General features: G+C 38.8%; 1 protein-coding gene across 9 annotated transcripts in view; it reads left to right on the forward strand.

Annotated features, from left to right (window-relative positions):
* SPAG9 (sperm associated antigen 9) overlaps positions 1-25085 on the forward strand; it is a 64741-nt gene that overhangs the window by 4741 nt on the left and 34915 nt on the right. For 6 of the 9 annotated variants that reach the window (XM_054846178.1, XM_054846179.1, XM_054846181.1 and 3 more), the window contains exons 2-4: positions 2157-2277; positions 13213-13283; positions 21802-21896. In XM_054846178.1, the coding sequence (XP_054702153.1) occupies positions 2157-2277; positions 13213-13283; positions 21802-21896 (287 nt within the window). Of the gene's footprint in view, positions 1-2156; positions 2278-9399; positions 9452-13212; positions 13284-21801; positions 21897-22337; positions 22742-25085 lie in introns of those variants that run through there. The other 3 variants (XM_054846186.1, XM_054846184.1, XM_054846185.1) reach the window with 3 other exon arrangements.

Below are 25085 nucleotides of genomic sequence, written 5' to 3' on the forward strand. Positions count from 1 at the left end.
AAAAAAAATTATCCAGCTCTAATTATAAAAATACTTTGAAGAGATGTAACTTGAATTCTAACTTTAACAAAATGAAGGTAAGCTAGTGGAAAATAACGAAACCATTTACCTTTAATACAAAATCACTTTTAATAGTTGCAGTTGAACTTGAGAGGAAATACAAAATTATATCTATCTTTAGTTCATGAGTGACAATGACACTGATAGCTTTGAGCGGCTGTTTGTTGACAAGTATAATTGTCACTGGCCTTTTGCACGTTATGAGGCACATCTGACTGGGAAGTCATCAGAGAAGCAACTAAACAAAGATGTTACAGTTTTATAATTCTTCTTTCATGTTTTTCCATGTTTAATTGAACAAACCGTGTTGGTCCTTAGCCCCAGTGCCAAACGTGTCAAACTTTGAAGCCCCTTTTTAAAAAGGGAGTCTGCTGAGAATGAATAAGCCAGACATGACTTGAATCTTTAATATTAAAGGGGCAAAACTCTTGTATTGTTTACTACAAAGGAGAGATGAAACAAGTTAAAAGTTTGAGTTTTTCAGTATTACATTGTCAAATTAATACTCCCAAACTTTGTGTTGAGATGGTAGAAAGACTTTTGCACATCTGTCCTTCTGGAGTGGGGGAAGAACTCATTTTAAATCACAAAAGCCAAAACAGTCCTACCTGGGCTAGTGTCAGCTCTTTCTCAATCGTTTCATGTTTTAGCTTCCAGCACAGTCATATGAACACCATGCCTTGTCCTGTGATAGCTGAGGAGAGCTTGTCTGAAAGGAACTCTTGTTCCACTTCATAGATTTTGATGCATTTCTACATCTGAAGAAATTTTTAAGCAAAACTTCTGATGACCCTGCTAAACTGAAGCCCTTTTCATAGGGTTACGAGTTTCTGCTTTTGTAAAAGCTATAAAACACATTGGTTAAAACTTAATAGTAGCTTATTAAAAGTTGATGTGTGAGCATTCAAAGTACTGTTTCCACTAGGTTTTCCTAGCAATACATAGGAAAAATCTATATTGAAATCACCTGCAACATTACTATTTTTAAGTTGCTGCCTCCTCTGTCTCTTTGCTTCCATGTGGTACCCAGCTGCAGCTTGCTTTCTGACCCTTTAGCTGTCTTTGATGTTTGTTTGGTTGGGTTTTTTATGCAACGGTTTCTGGTACGCTTTTCCTCCCTGTGTGATGAGTGTTCTGCGTAACTTGTGTTCATGGCCTTGCCTTCTCATTGCAATGCAGCATAGAGAGTACTACATGACGCGAGGCATCTTTGGCTATTAGAAGTATTCTTTATGCTGCCAGTACATACTGAATTTCTTAAGCTTTTTGTTAACATAAATAGCAAAAAAAAAAAATGCTTTTAAAATGGCTATAATGAGGAATTGATAATTTTAATGTTATAAAATGTAAACACTTACATATGCATCAGTGGCTCCATAATATCGAGAGACACTTTGATAAACCAGTGTAGCAGATGATGATGATGATGATCAGCAGAATTGCAGAGTGCCCATAAATAGTTGTTTAAGCAGTTGACAAATCACAGGAGATGGTTATGAGGTATTTGATGAAGGGCGTGAGCATTTTATAACATATCAAACAATAGCAAATGGGGTGAGAATGAAAAGATAGCACGTAATTTTGGTTAGCACTGCTGCTGGCATGTCCATACCTTTGTGATTTACAGGTGAATGCAATGTCACCGATGTTCAGCCAAATCTAAGGGTACCAAGACACTCTGTATTCACATGCAGCATTGGCAGGCAAGTGTGTGAAGTTAGGAAAGAATGAAATAGTTCATATTTATGTTAGTCCCAGGCAGGCTTCTCTGTGGTAGTTGGCACTTAGTTGATAGTGATTACGTAGAGCAACCTAGGTGGGATGCTTGACTGATGGACACTGGACTGGAATATCAATAGTGTCCTTCATGTTTAAATGTGGGCTGTAGATCTGTTTTGGAAACCTGCTTGCACCCTTCTTTGCTGTGAAGGGCTGCTCTGTTGTTTACTACATGCTGCTTGAAGTGAAAGTCTTTTTAAAAACAAATCTAGGACTGGCTATGTATCTGTTCTTTCTTTTTGGAGAAAGAAATTTGCTCAGGCTTTTTTTAAAAAAAAATCTGTAATTGTGAGTCTAACTTCACTTCTTTTGTTTAGAAATTCATTGAGTTTGAAGACTCTCAAGAACAAGAGAAAAAGGACTTGCAGACCAGAGTGGAAGCGTTAGAATCACAAACTCGACAGCTTGAACTAAAAGCAAAAAACTATGCTGATCAAAGTAAGTAAAATATATTGCACTCCCTTTAAAGTGATATTAATGTGTTTGAAATTCTGTTCTGTAAAATGCTAAATATCTGTGCTATCCCATTCCTGTGTTTTGACAGATAACTAGGTTTAACTCTTGTGCAAGTTTGTTTTCCTTAGAATTAAGGCAAACAAATTAGATATAAGCTTGTGACTTGTAATCTGATTCTTCTGGTATCCTACCTTGTTTTGTTTTCCTTTTAGACCATGCTATTTTCATGTTTAGTAACTTTTTCAGGAGATATTTAGAACTTACTCCCTTGTTAATGATGGTAAACTAAGTTAACTTCCCATTAAACTGTTGTCTGTGCTAAAAATAAATGTAATCTTTGGGTTTAGAAGCACTACTGGGATGAGAATACCATTGATGTAGATTCTCATTAGCTTTTGTATAATTTTTGTTGAATTATTTATTTTTGAGGCATTTAGTTTTTATAGGAAAAGAGTTAAGGAAGAACACTTCCACTTTTAGAGATGTTCTGTGTAATTCACAAACTTGTGTAAATTTTGGAAAAAGATAATGGTCAGTTTTCCTGAAATACTGAAAGTTACAATGCGAATATATTGTAGCTTAGACATTCTGCTGGACCTGCTTCTCATGCAGGTTACACAGTCATTGAATGAAACTCCATCACCAGTTTTTCCACTGCTAGTTGAGTAAAGGATAAAGGGAAAAAAAATACTCACAGAAGTCTTATTTCCCCCATCCTGCAGACTTAAATTGAAGATGAAAGACCTGTGCTGCTAATGATGGATTAATTTTTTTTTTTGCTGTGAGTCTGTTAAACATGCAATGAAGGTTATGAATTTTGTTTTCATTTAAGCTTTTTAGCACAGTGTAGAAATAATGAGCAATATGAATTAACATGAATGTTTTGTCAAGGTTCTAAGCTAACTTCTCTTGACATAAGACACGCATGTCTATCACTTGATATACAGCTTTTATTGCTGGGCCCTGCAGAAATGTAAAGTAAGACTGTATCAAGCCTGATAAGGCTGAGATAAGATCAGATTCTAAAAGCAGAATGCTGGTTGTGGAAAAAAAAAAAAAACCCAAACAAAAAAAACCCCCTTTCACTATTCTTTCTTCCTTTATTTCTGCTTGGCTACTTTTCCTGCCCAAAATGCAACAAGTTACAGCTCTCTTTTTTTTCTTTTTTTTTTCCTCCAACTTAAGGTATAATAATCTTCCTCTGAAGTTTAATTTTCAGTGGCACAAGTGAGTCTATAGCAGAGTCAAAGTATGAGTGCACCAGTGTTAAGATTAACGTAGGTGGCATGCAGAGCTGAATCTTTCTGAAATTTGAATGGTTAGAATGCTGTTGGCAAATCTGAAGCATGTACTTCTTCAGATCCATTGCAGTTAAAATATTCTCAGTACAGACATTGATGGAGGAACACTTCAGGCAGTCTTTTCTAGTAAAAACCAGGATGAAACTTCTATTTGAGTGCAGGAATGTGCTGCAGTGTATCTTTATAGATCAAGTCAAGCTAAAATGGATAATCGTAAAGAATATTGTGGAGACTTGTATCAGAAATGCTATGATTCCTGTGAATGGAAATGTGTGTGTTTAAAAGCAGCAGAAGAGGGGAAAAGAAAACATTGGAACAAGAGTGGAGTGGTGTGTTTTGGTAACAAAGGACACTGTTTCCAGAAGGCCTGTGCTCTGAGCCCACAGCCCAAACAACTTGTAATGGGAAACCCTGTGCTCTGACAACAGGATTATGGCATTGAGATTGTGTGTCATATCATATATGCCATTACTTTTTCTGTTAATACAATAAAAAGTAGAAAGTAGTTGCACAAAAGAGAAAAATAATTTGGATTCCTGGCAATGTATGTGGCATTATACCTGGAGTTTCTTTTTTAGAAACTGCACTTACATGCTGATGTATGTAATGCCATTTTATATTGTTCTATGAATCTGTTTGCGTGATATTCTTTTTAATAAAAGTATTTGCATGAGAAACTCAGTTGTTCCAGTAGAACTGCTGAGTGTTGGCTAGAACTACTTTTTTTAGAAACAATGTTATTAGAGCAGTTATGATAACAGCATAAAGTTCTGGTGTTAGAACCTTGACTTTTAAACAGTTCCAAAATCTTTTTATTGGGGAAAACCCTTTTGAGATAGCAAAAATGTAACTTTGGAGAAACAGTAGAGGTGTGTTGAACATTGAGTTTTGCGTAGGATTTGGGTTGATAACTTGTCTGGGACAACATGAAAGACTGTTTCGAAGATTTGACATGCCGCTGATGCAGAGCGAGATCAAAGGGGACATAAACACAGTTGTTGAACACCTGATGAATATTATGCAAGTGAACTGCTTTTAGTGATCTAAATTTCTAGGGTGTGAAAACCATGCTAGTGTACATGTTCTTGAAGTAGTCCAACTCTTCTGCGTTATCTTGTTTTCTGTTTTATAGGATTTATGTGTCCTACAATACCAAAGATACCAATGTGTCACTTTAATTCACAGGCTGTGGCTACAAGTCTTCTAGCTATAATTTTCTCTTCTATTTCCTGTACTACTGTCTGTGCATTTGTATTAGTCTTTGGTATTGCCAACTGTTAGCACATCAACATTCAAAATAGCAGTGGTGTTTTCCTTGATCACGGGAATTGCAAATACTTGGCACAGAGCAAGTAAGCAAATAAAACCTGGCCTTGCTTTTTTGTGTTGGAGTATAGAGTCTGACATAGCAACATCAGTTTATGATGTAATAGTTTAGACTAGAAAACAGGTAAGATGCAGTCCCATGCAATACTTCAACTACAAGACTTTTTGGGCGTTGTAGAGTACTTCCTGTGCTGTATGCATTTTTCCTCAAATAAGCAAGGTGTATGAGAACAAGTTCTGTCCGTTAAAATGTTTCAACTCATTCCCCTGAACACCATCCATCCTGAGCGTTTAATGAAGACTACTTAGCCCAGGGAAAGGGCAGCTCTTAAGTTCTGTGGTAAGCTTCAGCACAATTGTATGTGCTTAAACATGCATGCCAGCTAAAATAGCTCAAGAAGCCATAGCTTTATGTCCTGAATTATACGTGCTTGGTTTTGCGGTCTTAGTGACTGTCACACTAACAAAAAAAAGAAATATTTCTTTGTACTTAAATTTATCGTGTGGGATTACATTCATAGCCATATATTCAACCAGCTGGGTTGCAGTAAATCTGCCGTTTGAAATTAAAGAAGTGAAATAAGCTTATTCTGTGTCAACAGGTTACCAAGTTCCTGTGGTTCACTGACTTTTGTCCCTGCATTACAAAATTAACCAGTTGCTGTCAGCTGTCTCCTAGATGAGTGAACTACTGTACTCTGCTCTTTCTTAGGAGGAAATGGAAGGAGGGAGAGATGACAGCATGGCCTGGTAGCACTGCTGGGAGGATTGTGAGCCACAGTAGATGATGAAATCCTGAACGACAGGGGCAGATACACATTAAGTTACCACTCTTCCGCAATTGATAGCACTCAGTCCTGGTATTTGGTGGGTTGTGGCGGTTGCCTAAGTAAAGTTTGCTGCCAAAAAATGGTGCGACATGTTGCATCCTGGGATGTTTTGGTAAACTTTTAACAAGTCCTTAAAGGAGAGCAGAGGTGTAAGGTATCGCAACTTCTATTTGAGTGCAGGAATGTGCTGCAGTGATGTGGCTCTTCGGCCTGTGATCTGCGTCCTCATCTCATTTAGCACTGCTACTCTTCTCTGTAACTTTCCATGGTTTACCTCTGCCCTCTTGTTGGCGTGTTGGCTGTCAGCATTACCTGGGCGGGGAACAGAGGAAAGACAGTGCCAGTGCTCTCAGGGAGCCTGTGGCTTGTTAAAGGAAGTTAAATTTCACGACATTCCTGGAGATGTGTTTAGGGAGGATGTTGGTACAGGCAGAGTTTTCAGAAGCTCTTGCTGTTGGCCTTTAGCATGAGCGCACATGCTTTGAGTGTGAGCAAATGTCTTTTGTTTTGTTTTGTTTTGACTTGACTTTTGTGGATTATTTTTTCTCTCAGCAGCAGAGGGCACCTCTGAATATTGTGGAGGTGCACCAAGCATGGAAATGCCAGGTGTTCAAAAAAATAAAAGTTTAACACTTAAATTCTTTTCTTCTTCCCTTCCACTTCAATCATGTGTCTGAGGCAGACACCAGTCTTTGATATAATCTTAAACAATTCTTACCAGAGCTTGAATATATCTGACTTTCACATTATTTCAAGTCTTTGCTGTGGTGAGACCCCTAGCTCTACTTGTGATTAGTTTGCGGCATTAGAACGTTTCAAATTTCAAGCTTGAATCTGGAAAGCTAGGCACTTAGAGCTGTTACAAACTTGTAATAGCAGTATGCATCTCGCTTGTCCAGCAACGCTCCATGAGGGCACGTGATACTGCTTTGGATACTGCTCTGTCTCCAATTACCAAAAGGGGTAAGTGCCTTTCAGTGCTCACATAATGTGCCACTGAATTCTAGGGGGACTGCGGAGGTTTAATTTATTTCCCTTTCTTTCCTCCATTTTTGGGAATGTCATTTCTTTTTTTATGTATTACAGGCTGTAAGTTAATGAATTTTTTTGGAGTAAAAGACAACCATAGTGTATTTTGACTTACTACAGGAATGGAACAGCTTTGGAGTATGCTTTATGGAGGAATCATTCTCAGAGTATTTACGAGAGAATCTGAAAAACATGATGTCTGCGTGGTTGATGTGGTTTGTGATGGAGTGGTAGGTTGTGGGAGTTGAAAGATTTGGTTCCTTTTCTGGATCTGCTTAGTGCTAAAGTACAACCAAGGTAACATACTGCATTTGACAGGATAACCAAGGCAGAGATATAGTTCCATACCTCAGTTTATCAAATCCTAGCTTGGTAATTTATGCTCAGGTTGGATTATGTTTGTGGAAAACTACATATGTTAAAAAAAAAAAAATCAAACCCAGAAACACCTTTTCATCTTCAGAGCTGCGAATGTGATGCAACTGTTGGGATGACTTTATTTCCCACATCAGGTGACATCATGCAGCAATTGATATCGCTTGCCATAGGTTTTATTTGGGATATGAGACAAATGTTTTGGCAGCTGACCTACAAATGAGCAGATTTGTTTTCCTTGGGAGCTAAACAGAACTAGTGTTTTCACTGGCTTCAAGAGAAAATGCAAGACCAGTTCTGTTGTGAGTCTTCTGTGGATGTTATTTGGTATTTTATTTTCATCTGAGCTCTGCAGTACTCCAGACACCCAGTACTCTGAGATTTACCTACATAGAGCTGCGGCAGCAATTTAACACAGACCTGTCTAGTTAACAAGGAGATTCTAATACGAACTTTCAGCTGTGAAGCTTAACGTTGTTTTGAGATTTGACTTGTGACTTGTGTATCTGTGCACATGATGATGTGAATAACTAAACTGGTATGAAATACATCTGTCAGTAGTGCTATTTCTAGGCATGGCTCAATTGTAGTGTTTATTCTAAGGGATACAAGAAAGCTTTTCAATAGATCTTGAAAAGTTGGGAAGTTAAGGTTTGTTCAGTGGGGGTCTGGATTGTCTGTATTTTTCGAAGGCTGAGAACAGCAGAACTAATTTTATTTCCAACAGAGAAGGAAGAAAACAGTTTGGCTGCTTGTATTTCTTGATTAACAAATTTGGAGCTTACTGTTTGCCACTTTTATTCTCAGTGCAGCCATTTCTGATCTACATTGGCTTGTTTACAAGGCAGATGCTGGTTTTGTATTGCGATGTGGGAATCTGCAGTCCACTAGATGGAGCAGAGTGTACAGTTAGCTCCAGAGGTTGCACCAAGTCATGCTACAAGACTGGAGGCTAAAATAAAATGGAGTAGGAAATTAGAGCAGTGATTGGCCTGCTTTAAACTCGTCTATTAATATACCTGAACAAAAGTGGTGAGAGGAGGTTGAAATTCACTGGCATATAATTAACTGCTCATGTACTTTTTTAAATGGAAGTATTGTGCTACTGGTCTAGGTGTTGAAGTTTGATTGTTATAATAATTCTTTTGCTGCAGCTGTTGCAGTAATGAAGAAAAAGGCTTTAAATGTCTTTGAGACTCTTACATTCCTGAGTCATCACTGGTTACCTGGCTTTAAAATACAATGCAATCTGCTGTAGCTTCTGAGTTCATACTGGCTTCATATTGGATTTTCTCAAAAAGCTACTTGCTTCAATAGCCAAAAGTGACTGTTTTGAAAACAGTGGGATGCTTCATTTACAATCAAAACTTTTCTCGGTGAAACACTATTCTGGCCAGAGACTAGGCAAGAAATTGATACTAGGTCCAAATGATTTGTTTTAACTTGATTTTGGGTAGAAGTTGGTGGTTGTTCATTTGAATCTCAGCCTTTGTGAGGGGTCTCCTGGCATATGGTTGTCTTTATATTAAGTGGTTGCAGCAGAAAGTTTAAGGACCTATTTTTAAGTTTTATGTCAAGTTTTTGGTGATAAAATTACAGTGATTTTTTGGGTCTGAAACATAGTGGATACTTGAACAGGCCAGAAGTGTCAGGGATAAGACCACGCAGCTGTATGTGTTGATATTTGCTATCAACAGAACATTCTTGACAGCTAAGTTATCTTCATAATTGAAAGTGCCCTACTTCTTAAACTGAGAACTACGCCTATAGTTCAAAGAGCTACTTGAAGATGTCGGTCTTGCCAAGGAGTCAAATTTATCACTTGTTTTACAAATCAGTTTTCTGTGCTGCTTGTTTCCAGATCTTATGGCTTTCAGGTTAAATACTTGTTTGATGGCTTCAGTCCCTGTTCCAATGTGTGGTTGATGTGTGTGCTGCTTAGCAACTTCTTAATAGGTTGTAAGGTCCTGCTGGATCATGGGATTGATTATGCTTGATCTATATCTTAACTGTGGCATGGGATCTGCTTTTAAGAATGGAGCTGGATGAAAGCTGTCCAGGGAGAGCCTTCAGATAGTCTTAGTGCTAGGAAAGGCTTGTTAATGAGCTGGATCTCTGTCCTGGCTTTGTAGCAGGAACTTGTAATTCCTCTTGAAGGCATCATGCTGGTTGGATTTGGCATTCTAGCAGGTCTGTTTCTCTTTCTCCCCCTCAGGCTTATCAGCAGTTTGAGGCAGAGGACAACATACAGATGGAGGGTGTTCCAAACTTGGTAAAAGCCATCAGACTTGGGAGGTAAGCTCTGATTTTTGAACAGGCAGGGTGGGCAGCTTCGCTGCCTAATTCTTCATAATGCTGTCAGGCAGAAACTCCAGGGGCTTCTCTCTAGTTTGCTGTAATATTTAATCTCCCATTTTTAGGCTTGACTGGTTTGATTTGAGCAAACTTTCATTAGGATTAGTACTTCAGGTCATTGAATGTGTTAGGATATTGACAGTGCTGGAGAAGGTTGCAGGTAGACCTTGGCCATGAGTTTGTGGTGGTGTTCCAGTGGGATGCTTTCTCATCAGCCTAAAAATACTGGAATATTTGCATTTTATGCTCATACTTAAGATGCTGGAAGACCTTTAAAATTTTTCCTTGTAGACTTGTAACTGTGAGTAGTGAAACTTTTTTGATATGTGTATTTTGCACATGTAATATCTTACACAATGTAGTCTTGCAACATAGTATCTTCCATGATGTAACAAGGATATATTTGCTTTATGAAGACGTATTACAACAGAGCCAATGATGTTTTGCTTTTAGGATGTATATCATCAAACTGATTTTTATCATCTACCCATTAAGAATTTGACATCTTAGTGGAAAAAAATCTTAGACTGAAATATCAGTGGAGCTTTTTGTACTGTTAAGTCAGATTGCTGGGAACTGGTTGCCACTTTGCGGACCCAGTGTGTGTCAGGCAGTGCTAGCACCCAGCTCTGTTCCTCTTGGGGGATGTTATCAGGGTGGTGCCAGACTTCCACTCTTTTGTGTGCTGTTGGAGTAAAATGGAACTGGCAACAATTTGGTTCTAAATGTACTTCTGGGTGTCAGTGGAAGGCATTTCTTTTATCTCCCATTGAGTTTTCTGTAACTGCTGATGGGAGTGTACCTTTAATAGTGACTTAATAAGTTTCTCCAAGGTTTTGGGACAAGAATCTGGTGGTCTTCCTGAAAATTCTTCTGGCTGTTTTTCACTAGGTTCAAGTATCTTCTGTTTGCAAGTCCATGGTGATCTCTGATCTTCAGGGAGTATCTGATCTCTTCCACAGTGTTTAACTGGAGAAGGGAAGTGTGTTCTGTTGATTGTTTCATCAAGATCTTATCTTTGATGGGAGGCATGTTTTGGGTAGAATAGATTTCTGATGTTGTGTGTCATCCTGCTGGTATTGGGAAAGCCCATTTTGAGGACTGTTAATGTTGTGTCTGGGGGTATAAAAACTTAGTGTACATCCATTTATGACAGACTTCCAGCCATAGGACTGTAATGTGTTGCACAGCTGGAAGTGACTTCCAGAAGAAAACGCTGACCTTTGTATGGAACAAAAATAGTTATCAGATATAGGGGAGATATCCTTCTTGACTATGCAGTACCCATACCTACGTACATTTGTCTTCTATTACTTGATTTAAGGAACTATTTAAAATTGAACCGTAGAAAGAGAAAATGTGCTTTGTTGTGGAACCTCAACCGTTGTGAAGGTGTTTGTTATATCCATAACAGTGGGAAACACTTTGGTGGATTTCATCGAGGTAGGTTACGGTCAGCTATGGAGAAGGGTGTTTGTAACACCTAATGTGGCGTTAGTCTTCATTAAATGCACTGCGTCAAGTACTTTTCCCACAATCCAGCATGTAAAATTAATCTCTAGGAGCCAGTGTTGGACGCGCTGTCTAGACACAAGCGTTGGGGTGCATCACTGTGGTTTCTTTGCAGGTTCTTGGTCAGGCTGCATTGAACAGTGACTTCAGTGTCTGGTGGAAGCAGCAGCATTTCACAGGGTGGCAGCGTGGGCATGGAGCTGCAACAGGGCGCTGTTTCTAGGGGAGGGAGCAGGTTTCACAAAACACAAAGCCAATTAGTCATGCAGTATGCTCTTCCTGATTTCCAGGCTATTTGCCTGTCCTAAAGCAGGTTTAGTACCTTGGTCTGCAGGGAAGGGAGAGATGCCAGGAACTGTAACGCAAAGCCCAGAGATGGTGGAGGCACAAGTGAGCAGAGCCATCGCTGGATGGGGTGTGGGCAGCTAAAACTGCTGAGCTCTGCCTTGTAGCTACTGACTGGTTACTGCTAGGATGTCTCTGGTCAACTGTTGTAAAATGTAATTATTTCTGATTAGAATACCAGTCAGTCTAAGATAGTGGATAAAATATGGTTTGTCATGTCATGCTTTGTAACTATAAATTCTGACATTTGTTTCTGTAGGCACTTACCACAAGCTTCCATATAACCTCCCTTTAAATGTATAAGCAGCCTTAAAACATCTGTGACCTAAAAATAATAAACTAAAATCTTCCATTCATCATATATTGTGTCCTGCATTGCGTCTCAAAAATACATATTTATGTGTTGTGCTGTAAAATATATTTTGATACATGTTGTGCTGTAAACACTTGTACATCACTTACAGCTATTTGACCCAAAGAGCTCTTGTTCAGTCTGATAACAGTGCAGAAATGAAAGTGTTCCATCTTGCATTAGTATAAATAAAATCTGATGTAATACTTTTGCTCAGGTTGGTGGTGTGCAAAAGGTTGTGTCAAGGAACTTAATGCTCTTATAAGAGCAAGATTAGATTAGGAGCTAAGAATGTTTATGCAGATTTGAGTAGACAATTATGTATTTTGGTTCCAGCATTTGACTCTGGCAAAGATATTTTTATTTGATTTGACTTACAATAAAATACTGTGCCAAAATACAGCTCTATGGAGCAAAAAGAAATGGTATATTGAGAATTAATTTTCAGAAGACCCAGTTGGCAATATGAAAATGTGCAAATGGCAGAGAAGATGGAAGCATTTGTCTTAAGATAATGTATATCTGACAATGAGTCTCTGGAGACGAGTAACTATAAATTTGAAGTTTCACAAGGGTATTTAAACATGGCAAGTGAAATAAGAGAAGCTCAGTTACAGAACTTGACACACATGATTATATCAATAGATACTGTGCTCAAAAATACCTAAACAAAAAGATGGAATTCACATCTAAACAGCAAAAAATGTTTTCTGTTTGAACGAAAGGAATTAGTTATGTGAAGAAAGTTCTGAATTCTCTTCAGTTTTCTGCACAGTAATTGCATAGTTTGTTCCAGCTCATCTCCTCTTAATATGAACTTATTGCGTAATGTTCTACTAAACCTGCTAGATGTATTTTTAATTTCTTGGAATACCTTCAGAAATATCTAAATATTTTCTTTCCCTGAATCTATTGCCTTAATACTCAGTGGAATATGAGTGAATGCCAGCAGAAGTCTTTATTTCTGTACCACAACATATGACTTGAAGCTATTTAAAAAATACCTTGTTTATGTTTGTCCTACTTAAACATCTCTGGAGATTGTGTGGTTATGTTCTAGGAAACCAATGTAGTGCCTTAACTGGAGCTCACAGCTCTCGTCGGAGATTGAGTCTAGCTATGTGATGTGGCTTTTGCCTCTTCCTACGTTTTCCATGTGCACGTGTGAAACAATCTGGATTGGTGCGAACAGTAAGCTGTCCTTGAACATAAAAATCCCCTGTTGTTGGGCTAGCAGTCAGCTAGGGAAAACAGTACTTGGGTTTTTTTCGAGGACTGCAGATCGTAAGGTTGTGCTGCTGCTGATGTACTTGGAAAGCTCAAGTGAGAGCTTAAAAACATAAGAGCCAACATGCTCTTTTCCTGCTCTTTGCTATTCACTGATAAGAATACTCTCACCTCTGATCTGGTTGCCCGGTCCTAGGCAAGTCACAATCTCATACTAGAACTCTGAATTTAATTTTAATTCCTTTTTTAATTTTTCTTTTTCCAGTTAGCAGACTTGAGGAGAGGGAGGCAGAACTCAAGAAAGAATACAATGCACTTCATTCAAGACATACAGAGGTAGGTCACTGTGCCAAGATTAATTCAGTGTGTCTGTAAAAATTTAGATCTATGGAAAACTTTGTGAGCAACTGGGAAAATTATCGGATGTTTTAGTTTATTCCCTGATGCTTGGATGTTTGTACTGGTAAAGTTGGCTGTAACCAGGCTTCATTTGGCGTGTAGTTTTTCTAATTCACATCTGAGTGCCTATTTCTCCATGTTAGTTTGATCACCTGTTGGTCAATTGTATAGCTTTCTCAGATATTCAGAAGTTTCAAAGAAAACTAAGAATTTGCTTTTTCATATTTCAAAGATAATTCTTCAAAGCACACTAACAAACTTCAAAGAAATAGAAATGTAACTGCAATCTCAGTACTCGTTCCAGCACTTTTCTGTGTTGGTTTTAGTTGTACCATTGAAGGAACAAGTAACTTCAAAAATTGACCTCCTACTGAGACTCATGATTAAAAGAAGTCCCTGGCATACTTATTGATAGCTATTGAAACAGTATTTGCTAATGAAGATGGGACAAGTTTGACTTTGTTAAATTAAATAACAGCCACGCTTTTGGTTCTAGAGCGTAAAGGGACTCGCGATGCTTTGATTTTTAGCAGCAGGTTGTCTTTCCCGTGCAGGGATGCTTACTGCCCAACCTGCATGTATACTTTAGTAAGGAAATCACTAGGTTCTCTGAATAATTCTGATTAATCTGAAGCCCCAGTATTGAGCACAGTTGTTCTCCTTACTGTGGTTGCTTTGCCTTTGTTTGAAAGGTCAGATAGCTGTTTTTGGGATAGTCACTAACAGAGGGGAATGTGATACTGACTGTTCGTAGTTCAAAAGATCTCATGTGGGGAAAGGGAAAGCAAACGCAGATGTCTGATTTGGTTACCTTTAATACTTCCTTAGCAATCTGAAGATAAGCATGTTATCCTGACAACAGCTGAAAGGGGCTTTGGAAGCACAACCAGCATATAGCTCCTGAGTATTGCATGACAAGATTTCTGCAGCTCTTAAAAATATCCATGTATTTACTGAAATCATAATGTATTTAAGATCACGTTTGTTACTAAATAGTTGCTGTAGAATGCTGCATCTGTTGAAAACTGGAAATCTAAGTAAAGTGAGAAGTGACAAAACTTAATGTTGCCCACTTAAGTTTTATATCATTTTTGAGTTGGAAGTACTTCAAAGTACTGTGGGCTTGCAAAGTTTTAGTTTATTTTAGTTAGAAACTATGGGTACTATCACAATGGAAATTGGACAGGTTTTTATTGAATCCTGTTTTGCAGAGTTCAAGATAACTAAATGTATTGGGCACCATTAATTCACTGAAATGCTAATGAAATGTTCTGAATATCTTTTTACGTAGGTTTTGCTCCAAAATGGACAACAACCTCTGCTGGTTTGATTCCAATTTATTAAATGCTTTTACATCTTAAATTCACTTTCTTTGGTGTAGGGAGAGGTGTTTCCTTGGGCTTTATTATTACTGAGGTGACTATGTCCTTTCTTCATAAAGAAATAAGTTGTAATGCAACATGGTATAGTCATACTTCTGTGCTCCTAAAATCTGATCTTATGTTTTCTGTGCCCTTTCCTTTCAGCATGTTTACCTCCTTCTTTCTTTGTTGCCCAGTCTCACTTTTCTTTTGAATGTTTCGCCTCTCTCCTTTTATGTTACATAGCTTCTACCTTAGATTATTCCTGGTTTTTCCTACGAAGATTTTGATCTTTGTCTTCGGGTGACAAGTGTGTGTACATGTTACTAGAGGTACCCAAAATTCTCAGACTGGCAGCTGCTGAAATAGAACAATATATGCAGGATAGGACATGGAGAGTTGATGGGGTAATGGGTTTTTGGGCTGCAAAAGCTTAGGACTGGGCTGGGAGCTAAGGACAAAAAATAGCTACCAGGAGTGTGATTGTTTATAAAAGGTTGGGAGTCTTTAACAACTGTGTGACTAACCTCAGGAAGTTCACTAGATCCTCCTTATCTCCATTTGCAAAGACATTTTTGAGCACAATTGGAGAGACCATTGACGGTCTTGCAAAGTACGAACTTCCTGATGTACTTGAGTCATGGGCTGTCTCAGGTCAGGATTTTAATGCTGATATCTGGTGTTTGTGTTTAATACTCAAGGACTGTCTGATAATAGTGCCTGTCTTCCCCATCCTGTTTGATTTCCTGCTTCCCTTTCTCCCAACAAATTCTAGTGTCTTAAGTCTGTGTAGTAACTTTTTTCTTCTATTGCAAGAAATTTTGGCAAATACCCAACCTACTTCAAGCATGAAGTTACCAAGTTTATTGGCTTAAATACTTGTATCACAATACTTGTTTCTGAAACCTTTCTTCCTTCCATGTTTTTCTAGGAAGGAATAGTTTTTTTTCCTTCTGAAGCAGCTTCACCATCATCTTTGCAAGTGATCCATCTTTGGTACTTACTGAAACAGCAATTGTTTTTCTTTCTATTGACCAAATAATGAACAAAGCATTAGAAAGGTTTTTTTTTATCTCTTAAGATGTTGGCAGTGATTACTTTGACAGATGTTGGTTAAAGATGCAACTTGACTGCATTTTCTGCAATCTTAATTTCTAGCAATTTTTCTCTACTCTGCCTGTCTTCACTACTTGCTTCCCTCCATCCCCCCGTCTTTAATTCACAATTTACTATTTCAGACTTGGATGGCTTTTTCTTCCAGCTCTTGACTTCACTGAGGTTCTGTGACCACGTCCTCTGTCAGCACTAACACTACCTGCTTGTGGCTACCTCTTTGCTGGAGATTGTTGCCCAGCAAGATTGCTGGCTCAGCAGTTTCACCTAAATCACTTCAGTCAAAACGGATGAAGACCTTCTTAAGCTGATTAAGCCATGGGAAGCTGCACTGGTGATGTGAACCGGAGAACTGAATCCCTCACCTGCAGTGTGTGTTGTGATGAGTGCTGGGAGTGCTCCTTGGAGCTGAGCCTGCCAGAGACAGGGCTCTGCATTGCAGCTCCAGGGCGCCTGCCCGCCCTAGCAACACGGTGTCTTTGCAGCTGCTGAGACAGCAGGGCTGCCTTGACTTGTTAAAACTCTGGGAAGAGGCTTTGGCCTTCTTCACCCTTCTGTCAAATTAGCCTCTGTCTGTCTTGCTGCTCTATGTAGAGTGGGAGATGAGCTAATGGGTGTGAGTGGAATATATCCCCTTAAGCTTCCTCCCCTGGTAAGTCTGTGCTTGAGCTAACTGGCTTGATTTTAAATGGATTAGGGTATGATAACCTGAGCGGTTGAGTTGATGGATTGGAAGGTGGAGAGTAGCTGGGTGTGTGTAGCAGGTAGTGGATAACGTGTTCAGTCAGAACAGAATGTATGAAGGCAGCCTGAACATGTTCTGCCATCCACGTTGTGATTCCCTGCTTAGTTAATGTGGTCTGGTCCCTTCTCTGTCTTTTGCTTGCAGCATATTTTAATCTTGTGCTGATCTCGCTCTGTTCTAATGCTCAGAACAGATGAGCAATAAAGCAGCATGGTGGAGTTCCTGAATTTGAACTTGTGTAATTATCACTACGCAAAGTCTTGTTTCCATCTTTCTCTAGCTATAAAGGACCAGATGCAGGAAATGATCGTACAGCCACAAGGGCAGTATGCTAGAAAGTGGAACGGTTGATAGTGGTCTAACCCAAAAATCTTTGGACCATTACTCTATAGACTTAGAAAGGAATTTTGTTACTCGGTTATAGATTTTATCTCAAATATTGTTAGGATGCATGGCTGCTAGTGATTCTTTCAGACCCCTGAGTAGGATGTTAAAGGGTCTTACTTTCTTTTTCTGCGTTGTTAGTGGGGCACGTTTCGTAACTATGGCCCTAACTTTTTAAAGGCTTGGCTGAAGACTTTTACGTTTATTACTCAGTTGGGAAAGCGAGGCAAAGCAGTACTTTAGCATCAACTTGAGAGTTGACTGACACTTGTGGCACTTCTCTGCGTAGGTTTCCAAAATAAAACTTCTTTTCTGTTTAAGGAAGTGGTGAATCTTTATCCTTTGGGAAACATGAGGCTAAGATGGTTCGATATCTCTTTCCCTGACACACAGAATATGGGTTTAGTTTAATGAAGCATAATTGGGCCATGGAAGTTTCTCAGTGCTTTGCGCTGATACAATGTGACAGAACAGCGAGCCTGTCTTTGGCATTGGGAATGTACTTTGTCAGGTTCGTTTGGATAAACAGATATCCCCAGCAAGTCCCTGTATAGGGAAATGGGAAGAGAAGGCCAAGTGGAGATGTCTAGTTACAGTTGTGGCTAAGCATGGGTACCAGTCATAGTGTTTTTGAGATTAGACTTTAGATATCTGTTCAAGCAAAGAGTTTTTCTAAAGCCTTATGCTAAGCATTAACAGCTTGATGTATAAAGCCTGGATTTAACATCTTTGTGTACCACTGTATCTGCCAGCAACATCATCTTGTATGTGGATAAAGATGCGTCATTCCCACTGGGGAGCTTGATGCTTTTACTTAGGTGACAAGCTCACCGCAAATCCTTAAAGGTAAAAGGTAGTTACATGGAAGTATATTTAGGACTTTTGTACTGAATCAAGGAGATTCTGGAAACGTCTGTTACCTCAATAAATCTAGATTATGTGGGACACAGAGAGATCTATATATACACAGTTGGTCGCGCATTCCCAGAGGGAGGAGCCGCTTGTGCCAAACCTGATAGGATCGGCAGGATGAACACTGAAGGCTGTAGCACTGAGCCTGGTCTGACAGCAAAAGAATTACTAAAACCTGTCCTGGGGGAGTTGAAGCAGTGACACAAAAAGGAAGCAGGAGTGAAAGGAAGGTATAAAGGAGATGCTCTCAACCTGGTTAAGGAAGAGGTGCAGGTAACAGTAACCACAACATGATATATACACATTTGTTGGTGACAAAGAAAGTATCAGACTTGTGTACATTGGGAGTGGTCGTATTTGTATGGGTAGAACAGACACTAGTGACAGGATGTTCATTGTCTTTCACTGAATGCTGAAGTTCAAGATGTAGAAAAACCTGTAACACTTTCTGCAGCTGTAGAACTTGTCACGTGCTGTATGAAGAAACCAGTCTGAGTATTTTTTAATATGGAAAGACATTGCACAGTTGTCACTTGAATTTGAAGGGAGTGACTTATGTATTCATGCTGTAAGGTCTTTAAAAGCTTATTGTAGTCAGTTTGCATGTTTCCTAAAATGAGCTAACGCGTGAACTGTGAAATGCTGTTAACTAAATAAGGTAATTCTTCCAAGTTCTGAGTTTATCTTTAATCCCCTTGGCTAATGGTAATTGAGCAATGTATTTGATTACAACAGTGCTGAAGAGGTCGGTGTTTATGATGTCTTCCTTGGAACAATTGGTCATATTCAATATACTTGTGGACTTTAGGGGCAGCAAGGTGAGCTGTCGGTAGTAAAAGGTTATGGATGATTAAATATTGACTGCAGTGTTTATTGAAAAGAAGGGTAGTAGATGTAGTCCTTTATTTATCATCTGTCCTTTAGTGTAACTTTGGTAAGAATTGTGCTGAGTAGAGCAATTAAATTCTTTTAAGGCTATTTTTAAATTGTCAGTAACATTAAAACTTTTTTCTTTGGATAGCTGAGTAATCTCAAAACATAGCAAAACTTTTGATGAGATTTTGAGCACTGAAAATTCTAGTGCATCAATTCGTTAGACTTTTTCAGGGGGGGCGGGGAGGGAGGGAATCAGGATGGCACTTCAAGAATATGCTGAGTCTCAGAGTAATTTAGATTGAAAAGATCTCTGGAGGTCATGTAGTTCAAATCCTCATGGTTTTGGAGAGTCTTCAAAATTTTATTGTAGATAAGCAGTTACACTGAGCTAACTTCCCAATAAGCTACAGTATTGAATTTGGTATTATTTCAACTTCTTGATTAACTGACTTCTAGAAGCTGACAATCCATGACTCTACAGCATCAGCTGTGTAGTCCCCTGTCCCATGGGTGGAGAGGGAGTGTGAGGAACTTTGTTCCTTGTGGACAATATTCCAGTATTGTCAACTTTTATCCTTGGGATCCTGGATCGAGGCAGTGTGTGGATGCTACATGGTGGTACCATGGTTTTTCTGATTTTTGGGGGGGACGCTGCAGGCATGGATAGCCTGGATCTGTGGAGAATTTGCCACGTGATGCATACATTTGGGTTTTCATCTTATTTTTGTATTTGTATAGCTTATGTACTCTATGCTGAAGTATGTGATATACGGATTTGCCTATTTTACCATCAGCATCACTTTCATCTGCAGAACAATACTAAACTACATAGTCCTTTAAATTGACCTTCCCTCTAGCCTCTATATGTGGGTAATAAATATGATGAGACATTTCAGTAAACAAAAGAATGGACTGTGGGGAGAGAAGAAAGTAGGTTAAACCATGTACTTTGCAAGAAAGTTGTGCGGGTTTTACTGACCCTACTCTTTCTTTCCCCTCCATGTGTTAGTTGTTCCCTGAAAAGGTACTAGTTACTCAGCTGCTGTTCACTAGCTAAAAAGCACCACAGATGTTCTGTTTAACTTTTTACTTTAAGAAAACAATTGGTATGCTGTAAATAGAAGTGTTTGCAGGTAGGTCAGCTGCTGTTCAGTAATATCTCCCTCCCATGATGAGGGAGTACGTGAACAGGATACAGAATGGTCTAATGTGCATTTCAAAGTTATGCATAGGGTTTTTCCTGGAATTTCTAAATTAATTTGGAATATAATAAACTTGTGTAAAACTATGCACAGGAACTGGTGGAACACCTAATTTTGGTTGCTTGGTGGAAACAGGAAAACCAAGAAATGTGGATAGTTGATGGTGGAGCTTTCAATTCTTTTGATTGCTTCTGTATATGAGCAAGCATTAAAAAAAATCAGAAAGCAAATGAGATGGTCCTAGTAAAACACTGCATTTATATCATTTTGTTGGAGGATAAATTTTGTAAGCTTTTGACAGCAGTTAAAGTATATTATATAATGTTTCTCTAAAAATAGCAAGATTTTTTTTCTGGTCTGAATTATATTAATTATTTCAGGTGAATGCTGGGAAACCCAGGATCTGTACATAACCAGTATTTACCATATAAGTTACTGATTTATAGAATATCCATTGTTCAGGATATCTTAAGCCAGTTCACTCTACCAAAAAAAATTCAGACTAAGAATATCTATTCATATACAGCTAATGCTGGCAAGCAGTGCTTTTGGAGAAGCTTGTATTAACTGAAGTTGTAGCATCCAAATGTCAGTTTTACCAGCCTTGGGCGCATCAACCCTGACTTGAAAGTACCATGTAGATGTAGGGTTCCAGGTCCTGCTGAACACAGTCCTAGTGTATGCAACTGCCCCCAAAATAAAAGGTTATCTAACATTGGTTGTACAAATGCCTGTTAATAACACCCCTCTTAAAGGGTGTGTATACTCTTTCTAGACTAGCAGGAGAAATTACAGTTTTCCAGAATAGGTATTTTTTTTCCTAGAGGAAGCCTTTGAGATGTGACCTGAATGTGTCTCAGGAAGAGAGTACACTAAATTCTTCTGCAGTACACCTATGACTTTTGTTTGTTTTGTTCTGAGTGCCCTATTCATCTTTGAATGCAAGTGCAGAAATGCTAGAAATACCGAATGTCACGTAGGCTTCTCTTCAGGCTTTCCCAGTTTTCATTTCAAAGGCGTATGTCCAAATTAACCTTTTGGAGTGACGCAGCGATACCTGTTACTTCTCCACATGCATGTGCCGGATCAGTTACATGCTGAGTAGCATCACCCTTTGGCTGATTGGAATTGGGGTTCGTTAAATAAGTCATGACTGCAGGAGTCAGCAGGCTGGCCTGTGGTGCTCTCTCTTAAAAGAAAGAGCAAGCAAGCAAAGCTCTCAAGTGCTAAAAATCCACAGGCACTTGGTCCTTTTTATGAGATGTCAGTCTAGGTAATCTAAAACCAAACTTCACTTCCAGAAAATATGGAAAGCTTAAATTTAATTTGAATGTTAGAAGAAAAAAAGAGATGCTGACTTCATATTTCTGCTTATGGAAATAATTGGATTCTTAGTTTGTGGATTCATTATGCTCAATATTTGAGGTGCATATTGTCTGACCTTCACAGTACTTTGCAATTACGCTATAGTGAAATGTATTGTGTCGCATAATGAATTTTATTACCTGCTGGACACAGAGGTCTTAAACAGCCTCCAAAATGGATGTGGACATGGTACTTCTGTTCAAAACTCCTGTTTCTAATATCACATGCACATTGTATGCCCTTAGGATGTTTCCTGTGCATGAATGCACAAGTTCTCCAATTTTTTTTATTTATTATGGGCTTCTATTCTGCTTTGTGCTTTTACACACTGTATAATTTTGCTCCTTGCTTTATCTCTTTCTTTAATGTTTCTGAATGCTTTTACTATTTTTAGCATTACAGGGGAAGATTATATTGTATTGGTGAAGAATTATGTAGATGCAGTAAAAGTAAATGTTACTAAATATTTCTTGCTGTTTCTCTGTCGTTTTAAACAGATGATTCACAATTATATGGAGCACTTGGAAAGAACCAAACTTCATCAGCTAACAGGGGGTGATCAGCTAGAATCCACAACACACAGTAGAATTAGGTAAGCTATTTATTACGCTCTCACCCTGAAATGAAAGAAAAAAAATCCATTCATTTGTGTTTGCAAGACTTTGTTCTTTAATCCTACAACAACGGTTCAGCTGAATCGGAAAGATTTGTTGTATGATTGGAATGCAGTAAGAGAATAGTGTAGAAATCAGTAGAAAGAGGCTTTTGCTGTTGTATTGCTAAATGTCGAGATATACTTTGTATGTTAGCCTTAAACAATTTCAGCTTTTTTTGAGTGTTTGAATTCAGGTAGGCAGGGAAAATGTCAGCAGCTGTCCCAAAATTATTGGTATCTTGCCACGGCTTTGTGTACAGGTTGATGAAGGTGTGTATGTGGTACCCATTTGTTCTACGGGCTCGATGTGAATATATTATGCAGATGTTGAAGCTTTCTAGCCTATGAACCCTGTGTGGAAGGAGGGGAGAACAACTCCAGGGCTGGCTGTGTCTCTGCGTCGCTGCATAGATGCTGCGAGGAGCCCGGCAGCTCCCGGCGCGAGGGGGAGGAGAGCGGTGATGTCATTGCTCTGGAGCTGCTGCAGAAGAGTGGAAAGCTGCTGCTGATGGCATTGTTTTTGTGGCAGCGGCTGAATGACAGACTTTGCCTACAAAGATACACCCTCGGCCCCTGTGTAGCCTTCTTGGTTCCGGCGTTTCACCATGCCAGCGCAGCGCCATGAATCCTGGATGCATGCTGCTATTTGTGTTTGGCTTCGTTGGCGGGGCGGTGGTCATTAACTCGGCTATCTTGGTGTCGCTCTCGGTTTTGCTGCTCGTGCACTTTTCTATTTCTACTGGTGTGCCGGCTCTGACGCAGAACCTACCAAGGATACTCAGGTACTCTGACCTACTGAACCTTGGCTTTGTGCGCTCTTTCCTCTTCTCTGCTTTCCCTTTTCCTTTCAAACAGAAAGAGCAAGGATAAATTAGAGATGTGAATTATGTTTACAAAAGAATTTGAAATTTATACATAATATTTATGGACTGGGATATGGCAATATTTTTTTATACACTCAAATTTCATTGCCTTGTATTTAAGCAAGTACAAGGTCAGTTTATGGGGGTTTTTTTTGTTTTTTGAAAGCTATCACAGTGGTTTATTGTAACCTGCAAAAAAAGCTGTGATGATAATATCATGGATAAAGCTCACATTCAGTGTATTGTCAGGTACTTGGCCGATCTTATGTAGCCATAAATGTATGCAGTCTGAGGCTCTGTAATATATAATTCTTTTGATTTAAGAAAGTGGAATTTATTAAGATCAGTTAACTGATGATCTGCTCAAAACCACAGTAATTAGTTGATCATGTTCTTTTTAAAAAAAAAATCTGATTATTGGTTGGTGGGAAAAAAATATCTTTCATTATTTAAGCATTAGCGCTCTTAAAGCCTATTCACTATTGTTCAGCCAAATGTTATCCTCTCCTCTTTTTCCGTACTCGTATGGCAAGCTGCCAAGTCTGTCCCCCTCAAGTTATGTTCTGTTTGTCCTAGTTGCCTGGAGCAGTAGCAGAGATGCATTAGAATATTGTGACCAAAAGTAATCTTGACACGTTTTAGTGCTATAATTACAAATTACAAAACAGTTGGAAAAGTTTTAAAATGTAGCTTTCTGACCTGAAAACTTGACATACTTTAACTATGGTTGTAAATTGAATAGTAAACTATATTTAAGGAAGGAAAAATGCTGGAAATAGTGTTCTCTGAAAGAGGCATGTGACTTGTTCTCCTTAATACATGGTGCATGTAGACTTCGTATGGTGGTACGCTTTTAACTTGTGTCTCTGAGCACAGAAGGGTTGTTCCAAAGATTTAAAGCCAATTGATAGATAAAAGAAATGCCAATAATTAATAACAATGATGATCAGTATATGTGTGTGAATACTTAAATGCAAAGAAATAAAATGAAGTGTAACTCTCTATAGACTGATCCAGTTAGTAAGGCTGCCCTTGTTTAAAAGGAGGGAAAAATCAAACCCCAACTAAATAATCCCCAACTCTTGGGGAAAAAAAACCACACACACACCCCCCCCCGAAATCCCCCCCCCCCCCCCAATCAACAACCACAAAACAAAAAACAAAAAACCACAAAACAAAACCAACCACACCAAAGCAAAATATTGAACTTGTTGTTGAATAACTTTTTTATTAGACTTTTCATATTTAAGCAGTCAGGTGGTTTAAGAAATAGGGGTTTTTTTGTAATGTGCTTTTGCTTCCCTGGAGAATATTTGATGGGTTTGAGGGGTTTTGGGAGGCTATGCTTTTTCCCACCCCTAGTAATTTGTTGATTTAGGAATTACAGGAATTGGAACTTGGTTTGTTAATCTTTTATCCATTTAAAAAAGATGAAATTATAGGATGAAGGAATCTAACTGTAGAAGAATTGTTTCTATTTTTTAACACTAGTCGGATTTTAGGCAAGAGCATCTGGTTGCTTATCCTAAAGGTTCCTGTAAGTGCTTCAATACATCACTTTAGAATATTAGTTTAGGCTTTTAAAACATGTGCCTGCCTTCTGCTCCCTGTCATATTTTCAGACATTTCTTGGACATTGGGGGAGTAGAAAGAGTTCTTTTGCTTTCTGGTCAACAACCAGTACAATAAGTTGAAATTGCTTCAGTCTAATCAGATAGTTTCTTTTAATGCAGACATGCACGTGATAGCCTTCGCTTCCAAAATAAGCCCTTTTTCAACCTTCATTTACTGCGTGGTCTTGCAGTGCACCTGAACTGTGTTTTAGCACCTCAAAACGGGCTCATTATAAAATTTATTTAAAACTATTCTGAAAAAAAGCAAATGTCAGTTGAGAAATTTTTTGGTATCCCTTTTTGTTTAAATCCTCTCTTCTGAAGACTCAAAGAAGATAAGCATTGTAGCGTATCCTGCAAGTAGGCAGATCTGCCTGCTCTGAGCCATTGCTCCGGGAGGCGTTTTCCAAAGCGAAGGGCGCTTCACAATGCACGCTTTATCGCCGCTTGCTTTGCCCCTGAAGGGCGGCTTTTTTCCTTTTTTTCCTGCTGCTGGACTTCTTAACCAATGAAATGGGCTCAGCCTGTCTTTTAACATAATCTAAGCTTATGTGGTGTGTCTTTTGTTCCCCACAGCATTGGAGTTGTGGGAAATCTAAAGAAAAGCAGAACCTGTTACAATAGCGAGGATCCTTGGAATCAAATTCTCT

This window comes from Grus americana, chromosome 18 (assembly GCF_028858705.1).
Source record: "Grus americana isolate bGruAme1 chromosome 18, bGruAme1.mat, whole genome shotgun sequence".
In the NCBI taxonomy this organism is placed as follows: domain Eukaryota; kingdom Metazoa; phylum Chordata; class Aves; order Gruiformes; family Gruidae; genus Grus; species Grus americana.